General features: G+C 33.6%; 2 protein-coding genes across 2 annotated transcripts in view; one reads left to right on the top strand and one right to left on the bottom strand.

Moving 5' to 3' along the window:
• Window positions 1–2131: 2131 nt before the first annotated feature.
• On the bottom strand, window positions 2132–5799 carry LOC132545127 (uncharacterized). Its single transcript, XM_060208797.1, has 3 exons — window positions 5520–5799; window positions 2871–2989; window positions 2132–2623 (listed from the first exon to the last, which is right to left on the bottom strand). Exons 1-3 carry the CDS (start codon window positions 5797–5799, stop codon window positions 2132–2134), a joined length of 891 nt encoding a protein of 296 aa, XP_060064780.1.
• A 2938-nt stretch (window positions 5800–8737) lies between these two features.
• Window positions 8738–13805, top strand: part of LOC132545121 (calcium uptake protein 3, mitochondrial-like) — a 142900-nt gene continuing 137832 nt past the window's right edge. The window contains exon 1 of the mRNA XM_060208792.1: window positions 8738–8950. Within this exon, the coding sequence (XP_060064775.1) occupies window positions 8738–8950 (213 nt within the window). The remainder of the gene's footprint in view (window positions 8951–13805) is intronic.

Below are 13805 nucleotides of genomic sequence, written 5' to 3'. Positions count from 1 at the left end.
ACCCGACATTTCATGAAAATGAAATTTTTCGGTAATACAACATATGACAAAACCTGACCGCCATTTTGACATAACTGTAATTGGTCCACAATATTTGACAGTCAGTGAAAGAATCAACAGGAACAATGTAGAGAGAACTCCTGTCAACAAATATAAAACGGGAAGTTAACAGACGGTTGGCGCGCAGGACAGGAAGTGACGACATCAGAGACACTTCTTCCGAAACTGTTGATAGTTTCAGCGTTGTAGTAGGTTAAACGGGTTTCAAGCTATAATTTAAAAAATAAAATTATTCTCATAAAAACGATCACACGTATTGTATATAGAGGGACCAAACAACGCTGACCGGGAAACGACATAGCGACGATATCTCGGGAAACGACATAGCGACGATATCTCGGGAAACGACATAGCGACGATATCTTTAAGAAACAATATTGTTTCAAAGTCTACGTAAAGTGGTTAGATCGAGACGAAAATTTGTTAATTCATTACGAACAAAAGTAGATTATGCTTTATAGACGGAACTTTTCACAACAGGATATGACGCATATTATTTCATCTGTACCGGAACTGGAAGTCGATATCAGAATCAACGTGTAATTTGCTGGCGTTGTGCCAAACTCGTTTTATGATATATGCTTGAAGCAAAAAGAAAACCAAATATATAAATACCAGTGTAAACTTACTTATATTCGACGTTGAAAAAAAATGTGTTCATTTTTTTCTGAAATACATAAAAGTACTTCGAACTCGATTTGGAAGCGAAAATATAACGGAAAATACCAACATAGCACCAATAGAAAGGAGGAATTGTGTGATTTCACTAAGTAGGCGAAATCAGTTAAGTTCATTGTAGTTTAGGGACCATTTAATTCACTTACGACAACTCCGCATTTGAATAAAAATAATGTAAAATGGAAATTAATTGTGTTCAATTGTTATTGGACACAAGTTCACGAAACAATGACAGATTTGTCAGATCATAATATTGTTCAATTATATACATTTATAAGAGATTGGCAATGAAATGGGCATTCGTCTGAGAATCAGATGTATGAGAAAATGATTTACGAGATGAAAACAAATGCGATTATCAAAATGAACAACACTTATGATCGTATCAATTAGTGACAAAGCCAGTGAGTGAATATTAATGATAAAATAATCATGTCTTCAGTTCAAAAAATGAGTATCATGCAAAATTATGGAGCTCTAAACGTCATTCTAAACGTGACTTGGACTATGACGTCATTCATGGCATGCATCATCACAGGTGCTTTTTGAACTGGAATTTCTTAAGTAGTCAATGAGGAAGTGTTGATCGTGAAAGTCCTATAGGCGTCCAATGCCAAATTAAACAAAGGTTTGGTTTGAAGATTATAATTTCTTTATCTAATTTTCAAAAGCTGGAAAATGATAGTATTTGTTTTATTGGAGTTATAGAAATGGAAAAGATATTTATTTTCAACATGTTCATAAAAAACCCACAGAAAACGAAAACGAAAACAAAACAATAACAATAAAAAAATGCTTTGGACTTTATAGCACCGCAAATGCTGTTTTCTAGGATCAACATTCCTCATCGATTCTTTCGTTAAGTAACATTTTTGGATAAGAATTTAATCACAGACTACAACATTGTGTTTGAAATGCTTCAATAAACATTTCGTACTCATTTGTTGTGTTGGTTTATACCTGATAAATTCGAATAAATTACAAATAAATAACTATAAATAAACACCGACTGGTCACCACAAGTTTTTGGGGAAGAGAACGAGACAGATTGCGACAATAAAATGATGATGTCACCGCTTATTGTTTATGACGTAAACAATACATGAGCATAATAATTGGACAGGATTAAGTGTCGCCATAGAATTCTTCCAATGTTGAACATACCATCCAATTATATCTGCTCGAAAATATCTAGTATTTTCTCTGCTTACTTCTAACTTTCGATTGAACGACGTGTCGCCCGGATGTGACGTAATTACAAGAACGATCACATTATCGAGAAGTTTTGTGTTCGACGTTCTTAACGCCGCCCGAAGTAGCACCTTTCATTAATGGTCAGTCCACAGTGAGAACTGACCAGCAGGCTAGGTCCAAGGAAGCTCTAGAGCAGATTTCATGTTGGATGGCGTCGATGTCGTCGATGTCGTCGTCGTGCCCGCCTTCTATTTCTACTCGACCCTAGATTACATCTCTCGGCTATTTTTCTTGAGCGATTTTTCTCTCGTCCAAGACGTTTGAAACAATGTCTTTTGCGAAATTGATTCAGTTCCCTCACGGATGTCGTAAAAAAGTTCCGAACCACTTTCCTACAGAATTTTAAATACGTCCGTTTGCACTTTGGTGGTGATATCCCTTCACAACTCCCTGAATTCTCCTCTGGTCGAAAGTCACCCATATTGAACAACAGATATTTTCTTAAAAGTCTTCTCTGTCTGCAGTCTTTAGCTACTATAGGTTTTCCGTCACAGTTTAACCCTACATAAAACGGCTTCTTATGGTGCCGTAGTCTTGATAGGCGAAACACTGTTTTATTAAATGTAGAGTCATTGCTCTGAATCCATTGTTCATTAAATTTGAAACTGCATTCCGTTTCAGTGAATGAATTCTACAACACAACAATAAAAGTCAAATTAATATACGCACACAGAAAAAAATCAAAGTGATGCATGTCATCTTCTCGGAAATGGAACGTAAGAGTAAAAATAAATTAATTCGGCATTGAATTTAAATATCTAAAAAAAAAATTATTCATCTTCAATAATTCAGCTGTAAAATATTAATTGGCATTAAGCGGCAAGAATTTTATAATTTCTGAGTCATTATTGGTGTGACGTCGTGACGTCAAAACTTACCGCTGGTGACGAATACAGTTGCCCCGACTCATTCATACAAAGGTAAAGCTGTGTCTCTGTGCCCTGTACAACTATCACCCTCTTGCTCTTGATAAAGTGTGGCATCGTTTTCAACATTGCTGAAAAAATCCATAAAAAATAAGAAAATGATAAAAAAGTGAAAAAGACAAAATAAACTTACATATTTCAATGTTTAATATCTTGTTTTGTACGATGTCAAACCTCCTTCGAAAGTAAGTCATAGTGAAAATCATTCTACCTAAACCTATACACTGTTAACGTTAACAGAGAAAACTGCCCCTACTACAAGAAAGTTTTAAGACGTGTATACAAGTCATAAAGCCGAGACACATTTGAACCAAGTCAAACCCCTAGGCTGTGATAACTTTATACATAAGTCAGCTTATACAGCTCTTATAAAGTTATATTAAATCTTCTCAGTGTGGAATGCAATTCGAATTGGTCGTCTCATACAGGGACATATATAATGTGTGTGTGGTTTAGAAGGACGAGTTTAACTGATAAATGGAGAGAGGGAAGAAGATAAAATAAGGGGAACTGAAGTGTTGATCTGTGACATAAGGAGATTGGAGACATGAATGAATGGAAAGAAAGCGAAAGACATTGAATCTTATAGGGGCAAGGAAGATTGAAAGAAAGGGAAAGAAAGGAATAAAAGAAAGGATAAAAAGGGAATGAAAGGCAATGACTTTGTAAGAATAGAATGACAGATTAATGAAAACATATAGGAATGGGAGAAATGAAGGATTCAATGAAGAAAGAAAGGAGAGAGTCAACAATAAACACAATATATGTTATGTTTGTAATGTCGCTATCTGTCCTTGCTACATAGCTATCTCTTTACACAACAAACGTAATGCTACTAAGGGCGGTACAAAACCTGATAAATCGTGTGCCATCTAAGGCACAAAGTGCAACTTCTAATTGATATAAACCGGCCACATTATTTAGAAATGTCAAGTCCATTAGAAATCAATAATATGTGAAAATTATCAGTAACAAGTGTGATATACTAATAAAAATGTGTTAGATATTATATGATGTAAATCACTTTCATTTTCTAATAATGATTTGATATATGGGACGGATTTTTCAGGTCAGCACATATTCGGTTGATAAATCAATCCGAACTGAGAAATAACATAGCATGCTGCTAAAACCTATAGAATACAAAATAATATATGTGTGTGATATACGACCTATCTGTATATTATGTAGAACTGGGTGTCTGACTGGAAAGTGATGGGGCTAACTACTGGTACCACTTTCTATTAATTAACAAATCAATTCGCGTTCTGTCCTGCAATACTGAGCACTTGACCTTCGACCTCTGTCCGCCAGGTAAAGTATATGAGTGTGTACAACTATGTGACTAGCAAGAGTACCTTACTGATAGTCTGCCGCCCCTTTAACAAGGTCGGATTCACGTCGTGAAATTAAGACACTTCACAAGGATACGAGTATTAAAAAAAAGCCCAAAAAACGCTTTTTCACGCTCTCTAATTTTATACCCTAAAAACATGACCTTAGCGTGAAATAAAGGCTGGAATACTGCTGTGAGGTTTTCTGTAAGAAACCATCACCAGGTGCTAATACTCGAACTATAGTTGTCTTCAGTAAATCAATTGACAGTTTTTTTTAAAGAAAAATTATGAAGATATATAGACATTGCACCCATTCACCGATCAGGACCATGAGAAAACAGTTGGTGCAAGATGGCCTTGGACTGAAATCTACAGGGCATACTTCAAAGGATATCGTATCTGAGAAGGGTGTGTGTGGGGGAGGAACGGCAGAAGGATGGGAAAGGGTTCTACACCAATTGCAGCCGAAGAGAAAAAACAACGTCGCTAAGGTCCTCATTTTATCGTTTATATTCATAAAGTCAAACTTTAGGTTGCAAAGCAGAAAAAACACGGTTTTGGCTGTTACCTTTCACTTCAACTCGTGAATTTCATATTAAACTAATTAAAAAAAAATACATTTATATATGTATATAAATTGGAATGATGTATTACAAAATCTATACATTTCTAGAAAATAAAAAAATACACACACAGTTATAATATCTTTTGTATACTGAAGTTAGAAGCAAAACCTGCATTCAAACTTAGAACGCAATCAAACTTTCATGATTGATTTACAAAGACTCGCAGTCTCTACTGTGTAATTGTACAATATAGTAACTATATAACTGTATCCTGGTGGTCGTAAAGAGCCGTTTTTCATTCGAAGTACAAATATTGTTTAATATAAATAGGAGGGGCAATAAGAGTAATACCCTACGTATAACCGAATCAGCAGTTGATTTCTGAAGTACATCTGTATGTAGTCAAATTCCTGGATTTTTAACTCTAATCTGGATGATATGGAAAGCAAGATTTCATAAGAAAAAACTGAAGATAAGAGAATACGCCGTTTTTGTTCTTTTGAGGGTGATAATCAGTAAAAAAGATGGTACTTCATGCAAAAATATGTTTCAAGATTTTTGGAACAAAAATTTAAAGTTGAAAGAGAGTACTGTTTTGAAATATCGAGAACGCCATTAAATACGTCTGATATTAACTAAGCATCAGATTTTACCTTAAATTGTACCTAATTTCGTAACAAATGAATAAATGTATTTACCATATTTAGACGATCGACACTTGGTACCGCTGATGGCTCCATCAGGTGTTATCTGTAAAAGCATGACGTCATTTATTGCGATGAAAACCGATCCATTATCTATGGGAAGTTCCCAGGGAAGGCGTTCATTCTTCAGAGCTTCGCGAGCGTCCGGGTGTCCGCTGTTCGAATACGACATACTGGTTCCGGTGGGCAGTTGTGAAAGCAGGCACAAGAGTACTAAAGCTAAAGTCGTGAAGTGGTCTACTCCGGGGATAGACTGTGAAACATGCGTGGTCATTGCTCAAAACACACCAGGGGACACCGCCTTGCACACGCACGTGCATTTAACTGAGTGGTTGGGGAACACGTGTTGTAAAATCTAAAATAATACATGCACATCCACTTGATGAAGATCATTTGAAATTCACAAAATTCTCTCGTGATGAATTATCTAATATCTTGTAGTCTATCACTAAAGCTGGATTTCTCCTCAAAATAATAAAATTCACAAATTCTTCACCACTTTATATATATGTATATATATATATGTAAATCCAATTGAATTATAATAAAATGGTCACATGGTATTCCGTCATGAACTGTAGCACGGGAGCCTATGAAATAATTCCAACATTTCCAGGTTCAGTGACTGGTTCCATAAACGTAACGTAAAATCCAGAGTACGTAATTCATGCTGCCAGAGCACGCACTGTAGCTGTAACAAAGGAGGAAAAACAATTAACATCACGGCTGGTCGGTTGCACAATATCAGTAAAAAAACATGTGCAAATGACACAATTACTTAAATACGATTTTACTTAAGTCACGACAAGGTCATTAACACCTAAATTCTTTTCACTTAAATTACATATTCTAATGATTATTATACACATATATCTGTCGGCATTAAATATATCAAAGTAAAACTATAAATAACATACACCTATTCTGGGTGTCAACGTGGAAAATTCCTATTTTCTTATGTAATGTAAAAATAGATTACATCTTACAATTTTGCCCGTGTACATACTTGATAAATTAAACAGCTACTGTATACAGGTATACATATTAACCTTAAACTAAGTAAAAATCCTAGGATACAAGTAACAGCTGATAACTACATGTAATCTCAGCGTAAGCCATTAAAAATTACTCTGTGCGTACTTCACCTAGCCATGCATGCCCGTCGGTCGATGCAAATTGTTGATGAAACTGACATCACGGTAGTAGTATTACACGCCTAGAACGATGTACATTTCTAACTCGCCCGAACTCGTGGAGGTTCTTTGTTATTTTCCGTTTTTTGGTGTATTTAAAACTCACGAACAAGTTCAGACGGGGTATCCATTGTTAGCTGAATGGCATACATAGTGGTATTTGTCATCTTTATCTGTGCTAAGATCCTCACCGCCTTTCAGGCCGATACAAATGACTATGTAGAGAGAGCAAGGTTCTAAGTTATGTCTAACGGAAAAAAATAAAACCGTTTAAAAACCATGCTTCGAGCTATAGCCTGTTTGTGATGTTTTCTTGGCAAAATATCGCTTCATGATGCTTAAGGTAACGACAAATGTAGATGTTAAATATGTTTTCTTTTTAAAATAATTCCAAATCTTACATGCGACTAAAAGTTTAAAACACTCATGATTTTATCATAATATTCCATACCTGTAAAGTAAAGCTGTCAATCAAATTCCCAAATTAACGTTCTAACTGACAACATGCCACGTGCTCAAAATCAATTAATGATTATCAATTAGCATATATCAATTTCATTGGCAAAACTTTATCACTGCTGAAATCTTATCCGAGATTAACATTAAGGGAAATTAAAAGAATTTGCAGGTATATAAAAAATCTTCCCAGGTAAAATAACTAGATACAAATGATGTTAACGATCCTGTATTTCAAGGTAAATAATACGATATGCCATGATAAATAGCTACATGAAATAGTTAATGGTGCCCCGTGGGAGTTATGGATTATGTAATAAAAAGATATGTTTTTTCTTTGACCGACAATATATTCGTTACATATCTATGCAGTTTTTGATCAATACCAAACCTAACAGTTAATCATCAAAGAATGACAACCCATACACAACCATACCCATAGAGAGACGATTGGAACCGTCAGGTGAAAATTCCTGCCATGCAATACAAGTATTCTGATTGTAAAGTCAATTTTGTACAGGTAGGTAAAGTGAGTGAAAGGTGAGCCTGAATACACCTGTACGAACGTATAACGGTACCTGGAATACACAATGTACGTATATAATATATCTACAATGTACAGTATGTGTGTATACGGCGGTATCGACACCGCTGACACAATTGAACATGCACGATGTACAATTTAGCCTCCAAGAAAAGATGGACCTTTCCTTCATTCATCACATTTATCATACCCTTACTTGTATAATATCCACTAAGATTATTTTACTGACTTTTTTGTTATTCATGAGAGTTGAAATCAAGTTGTCTTCAATTTCGCAAGCCCTATCCACCAAACAGACATTTTTTTGACAGATAGAAATATACGTGCCTAAAAGAACGCGTAAACGATGGCACTACAAAAATCAAAATCAAACATCACTTTACAAGTTTAACGGCACTGCTGTTTAGAGAAAAGGAAAGAAAAGTATTGTCTACTCAGCATAAAAACTTAAGTGTATTTTTCTTACAACAAGCAAACGAGCATAAGAGAAAAAAACTTCGAGTTTGAAAATAAAAAAAAATGTTTTTGAAATAAATAACCCATACATATTTCAATACACCTGTCGACATTTTAATGTTCATGTGTAGCATACACTGTTGTTGCTACTGCACATATCAAATTAATAATCTAATCCACTATTTTTATCTACATTTCCGATAGTTACTGTATAACTGGGTTAGAAAATATATAGCTCGCCTATATATACCTAGCTCGGCATTATCACTTATCGAGAAGTCCTTCCTTTCAGGGTAACCAACAGTCATCCAGTTGATTAAATAAATTATTTTGCTAATATTTTCTAAATAAACCAAAAAAAACATACCTTTGATTGTTTTATGTCTGGTTTATCCCATGTTACTGTTAATAAATTCCAATCCATATCAAACAAAAGTTTTCACTGTAATGATAGCTATATATCCAAAACTGACTACCGGACCGAACTCTCAGTGTAATGTGAGGGCTTGCCGTTAGAGTCTACGCGAGTATACCGGATCCTTGCGCATGCGTTGTAAATGAACATGGCGACGTCCGTGTTTCGGAGGCAGGTGCTGCTGTGTTGCAGGCATTCAAGAACAAATTCGAGACAATTTACAAGACAAGTAAACATTAAAAAGGTCTTAACGCCCTCGACAGCTATCGGGGCAACGATAACTGGTGTATTAGCGTGGAAAACATGGCATACTAGACAAGAATCGTCAGAAATCTTACCAGTTGTGACGGCCAAATCTGAGGTTTGTATTTCAATTTCTGTCCTTGGGGGAATTTCTTAGCTTCTGCTCAGTAGTCCGTGATTATTTAGAGAAAGCACAAGTATTAGTTCATTCAGCACTATGTTTAAGAGTTTTGGGAGAAATTCCGTGATGTGGTATCTTTAAATAGATGGTGTGGGCGGGGCTATCATAACCAGGTTTTGACATGTTGAATATGAGTGAAAACTTGACTGCTGATGTTGCTGGATTTTGAGGAGAAACAATTTTGTTCGGTTCAGTAATTTTAACTGTGTTTTTACGGTGGGAATGTTATTGGTTTTGAAAAGTGGCTGGTTCCCGAAGGCGAGAGGTCCTTGGCTAACTAAACAACTCCGCTATCAAAACATTGCTTGACAGTTTACCTGTGTTGGAGTAGGGGAGATAACTTGGGTTGACATAAGGAAGCGACTAAAGAGATGACTAAAGAGAATGATTGGAAGGGATTAAATATATATATATATATATACATATATTTCGTAATAAACCTGAAGTAGAGCTGTAGATGCATGACATATATATCATTTACTTCCAGTAATTATTAATATTTAATGTAACAAATGGTTATTTAATTAATAGTAAATATTCTGGTTATATATATATTTATGATACCATGAAAGTGATAGTTTACCTTACATTATTATGCAAATTAATAAATAAGTTGTTCAAAAATTATTGAATGTTCTTTGTCAGATCTATGCAAGACCAAAGTATGAAGACTTGGTATAAGTACTACCCGGGACTGTAATATTTGTTTGTTGGGATTTTTTGTTTTGTCATGATTGTAGATAGACCTATTTCATGAATTGGACTAGAAAGACTGATGTGTATTATTCAAGTATTGTGTAAATAAATATGGGTCCAAGTTTAAACATGTCAACCTGGCACTACCAGACAAACCCTGTTGAGTTTATCTTCATGATGTTCTCCAGTGTGCTAATCCTTATCATGGCTAAATCTGGTGTGGGCACAATAAACCATTGTCATCCCTTATCTATTATTCTGTCCTCGGATACAATGTTACAGGTATACAAGACCTACTTCGAAGCAGTTAACTTGGTCACGGCACAATTTCTTGTTTTTAATTTTTAGTCGTTTTTCATAGTATAAATGTAATATCTAGAATTAAAAGTAAAGCTTGAACAAAGTCATAATATTTATTAAAAATATTTGAATTTCAAATTTTATCATCTATTGTGAAAGAAAAATAAGCAATTGGACATTTTTGTTAAAACATAATTTCATTCTTATCTTAATTTTTAAAAAAATTAAATTTTTCTTCATATGAAGTTAAAATGGCGTTTCCAACAGATTCATTTGAAACTGTTTTCTTGTGTATATATATTTTAATTGTCCATTAGTTGATAACATCATTACTGAATAACTAAACCAATATCACTTTAAGTAGTATTTTTGATACTGAGACTGACTGCCAATTCCATATTTAAAAAACAAATTCTCCCAGAAATTTTGGAGAATATTCTTTCCATCTAATTATATTTGATTCACTTGTTTATTTTTTTTCAAAGAATTTGACTCACTTTTCTTAAAAAAGATATATTTGACATGTTTTATCCATCATACAAATACATCTTTATATGATTAGATTCAGAAATCTCAAATATTTCATAACATGCGTTAAATTGTGATGTTAAACATGAGGAGAGAAAACATTATGTTAGGTATAAGTCTTAACCTAAACAATGGTGATGATCTATATTGATGACACACGAAGATGATTGTTTAAATATTATTCAAGTCATGTATACATTATGGGTACAATGTACAGAGTCTAGAATGCCCATCAGCTATATATAATGATATGTGTTTAACTTGAATAAAGATTCTCATCTTCCATATCTGTCATCAATGTGGAATGTTGCTTGTATATATTAAAGATTAATAATCAGCTCTGGAGAGATGAAAGAGACATATCCAACACACTTATATGTTGAGTGGGTGCTTTGTACACTATGAAGGAACCTTCATGTAACATTATAAGGAGAATTGGGCCCTTAGGTATCTTTTAAAAGTCCCTATAGGGGAAGTTGTCAAAAAGAATAATGATGTTTTTTGATGAAAAGACTTCTACATATAGAAATATTAAGATAGTACTCAATTGAAATGGTTGTAGTAGCAAGTATGATGTCAGTTTATTTGGTAGTGAAATGAATTCCCCTCTAGTATCACAATTGATTTAATCATGAACAGCAGTAGAGTAAGAGACATCATATACCATATTTTGTCATGTATTCACTCAACATTGTCCACCGAAAGAAAAAGCAAAGTTTGTCAAGAACAGTATTAAGTTACACAACTCAAAATTAGATTGTTTTCAAATTTCAAAAGACGAACATGTCTTCAGACTTGTGAGATTGACCAACAGATTTTCATTTTAGATAAACTTTGAAAGTTACATGTAGATATTATTTGACAAGTATTTCAATGTCCTGTTTGTAATAAGATTTATAAAAAAATGCTGTTGGAATGAGCTTGGTTTTGTTAAGAGGAGACGGCAAATTTTTTTGCTATTGTGATAAAATTTGATTGTATTATGCTTTGATAACAAAAGTTACTCTTTTAGTCTCTTTCATATATATTTGTTAAACAAACAAGTCTGTAGCTTGGTCCATATATCATTATCATTCAATCAGTTTGGAGACATAAAACAAAATATTATCTCTTCACACCTGACTGAAATCCAGGTAAATAACAGATGTTATGATTTCTACAGTCAGTTGACCTGTACAGGTGAAATTTGTCTTTTGTTATCAGGAGACCTTTCTTTATTCTGATTAATTTGACCTAGATAATTAGCTTGTTACCTGTTGGTGGTGTTATACCTTATTACAAGAACTGGTATTTTTCTTTGTCCCAATCTTGTACAACTTGAATTTTTATAATAAATATTACGAGTAATTTAGATTGCAGGATTTTTTTTTGTAAGTTGCTATTTTCCTTACACTTGTGTTGAAAACAGTTTTTTTGCAATCTTTGATAATTATCTTTGAAAAATTATCAGATTTTCATCTTTTAAGGTGTTCACTTTTATTAATGAAACGATATACTTATTTGGGGACATTTGAAAAGGTAGAAACTGAATCATTGATGGATTAATAACAAGATAGCTTATAGAAAGGCAGAATGTCATCAGTATGATAATTACCCCTGTAGAATATTGTACACATTCATTGCAGCTTGTAAAAAATGACGTTTTGATGAAAAAATGTGAAAAAAACCTTCACTTTTATGATTACAAGGCCAGGGGCTATTGTATTTCTACTAAGGAACTTGGAAAAAGTGTGAAACATTCCATGGAGTTGATAAATGTCCACATGTTTTAGAGTATATACATTGTGACATTCGACCTGTTTGCTCAGGTAATGACATTAGCTAGAACAGACAAGGAACTTGCTCATCAAAATGTTTGCACAGTTGAGTGAAATTTTAAAGATTTACAAAGGTTAGAGAGATTAGGATATGTTTTTGCTGTGTGTGTTCCAATCTTGTGGTACTTAGGTATACAGACAACAAGTATTACTCTAATGATGTTTAAACAATAAAGAATGTGGCACATTCTTTCACGAGATTTAACAAGTTAGATATTGCTTGAAATGACTTCAGTTACCAAAAATTCTACATTTGATATTGAAATTATGATTATAAACAACATAGTTTTGAAATTGGTGACAGGGAGATTTTTGATATTACAAACATTTATCATTTGAAACTTTTCCTATTGATAAAAATTGTTGACTTAGCATGTGATGTTGGAGATGAACATTTGTCTACCAACACAATGAGTGCACCTATATTATGATATTGCTGATTCAAACTCTAGGCATTCAAATTAAATCTAAAGCTGGCTGGCAGGGCTGATACATCCGACCGGAAAACATTGCCATGTTAAAGCATATAAACTGAGGTTAAAAGATACCCAATATATCTTTACTATTAAACAACTCAAACTTACAAGCCTTTTAAATGGTGTTAAATATTATTCATGACTATCGGATTAAATGATATTTTATTTTTAAATATATAATTATTTTCCCGAGGCAGGTTCCAGCAAATCAGTTTTGCCTATCAATAGCTTATATACAAGAACTGGTAGCTGATATATATTTCATTTCACAACAAAATCAATTTGATTGTATATACTGGTTTACTGACGAAGCAAATTTTGTGTGTATGAAGAACATTGTATTACGAATCCCACTTCTTTTATAGTGTTTCAGCACATGATTAGATTGCATGCAAAAATGTCTTTACGGATAAATGAATTTAACATTATGCATGACATAGGGGAATTAGTACCGGTAAGAGGTTGTTTAACGTGCTTGTTCTAAATCTTAATGTTTTATAATTTTTTTGTTGGTACCACTGATGGATTTTGAATGAAAAGTTTCACACGGGATTACGTTGTAGACCAACTGTAAAGCATTAGCTTGTATAAATAGCTGATTATGTTAAATTTTAATTTATTTATGATTAGTTTCTGTGATTTATCTTTGTTTTCATTAGAAATTAGAAAAAAATATATAGCTATGCTGTGAAAATAGGAGGTTCCATGAAAATTGGAGGTGTGTTACAGGATTGCTTTCATGGTTTGTTTCCACAGGAATCTAGTAGCATAGATTAGCTTGTGCGTGGTGTCTTTAAGTAAGATGCTTCACCTCAATTTTAATAGAATGTTGTTCAGTGATTTTGCCACATTTCAATGTTATGTTGTTATCCATCTATTGAAATACTATCATGACAAAAAAAAAAAAAAAGTGGAGAAGTCCTCAACATCATTATTCTGTACACAGATACCCTTGAATAAGTAAAAGAATAATTA

This window comes from Ylistrum balloti, unplaced genomic scaffold (assembly GCF_031769215.1).
Source record: "Ylistrum balloti isolate Yb309-2 unplaced genomic scaffold, AGI_CSIRO_Ybal_v1 Utg369830, whole genome shotgun sequence".
Classification (NCBI taxonomy): Eukaryota; Metazoa; Mollusca; class Bivalvia; order Pectinida; family Pectinidae; genus Ylistrum; species Ylistrum balloti.
Note: the sequence above shows the minus strand (reverse complement) of the source record. Positions and strands in the feature narration are given on the sequence as shown.

Excerpts from the sequence above, each read along its gene's own strand:
- LOC132545127 (XM_060208797.1), bottom strand. The coding sequence starts at position 5,799 with ATGACCACGCATGTTTCACAGTCTATCCCCGGAGTAGACCACTTCACG. Across the intron at positions 2,990-5,519 it reads GTGTCGATCGTCTAAATATG|CAATGTTGAAAACGATGCCA; the intron begins GTAAATACATTT and ends GGATTTTTTCAG. Across the intron at positions 2,624-2,870 it reads AACTGTATTCGTCACCAGCG|AATTCATTCACTGAAACGGA; the intron begins GTAAGTTTTGAC and ends GTTGTGTTGTAG.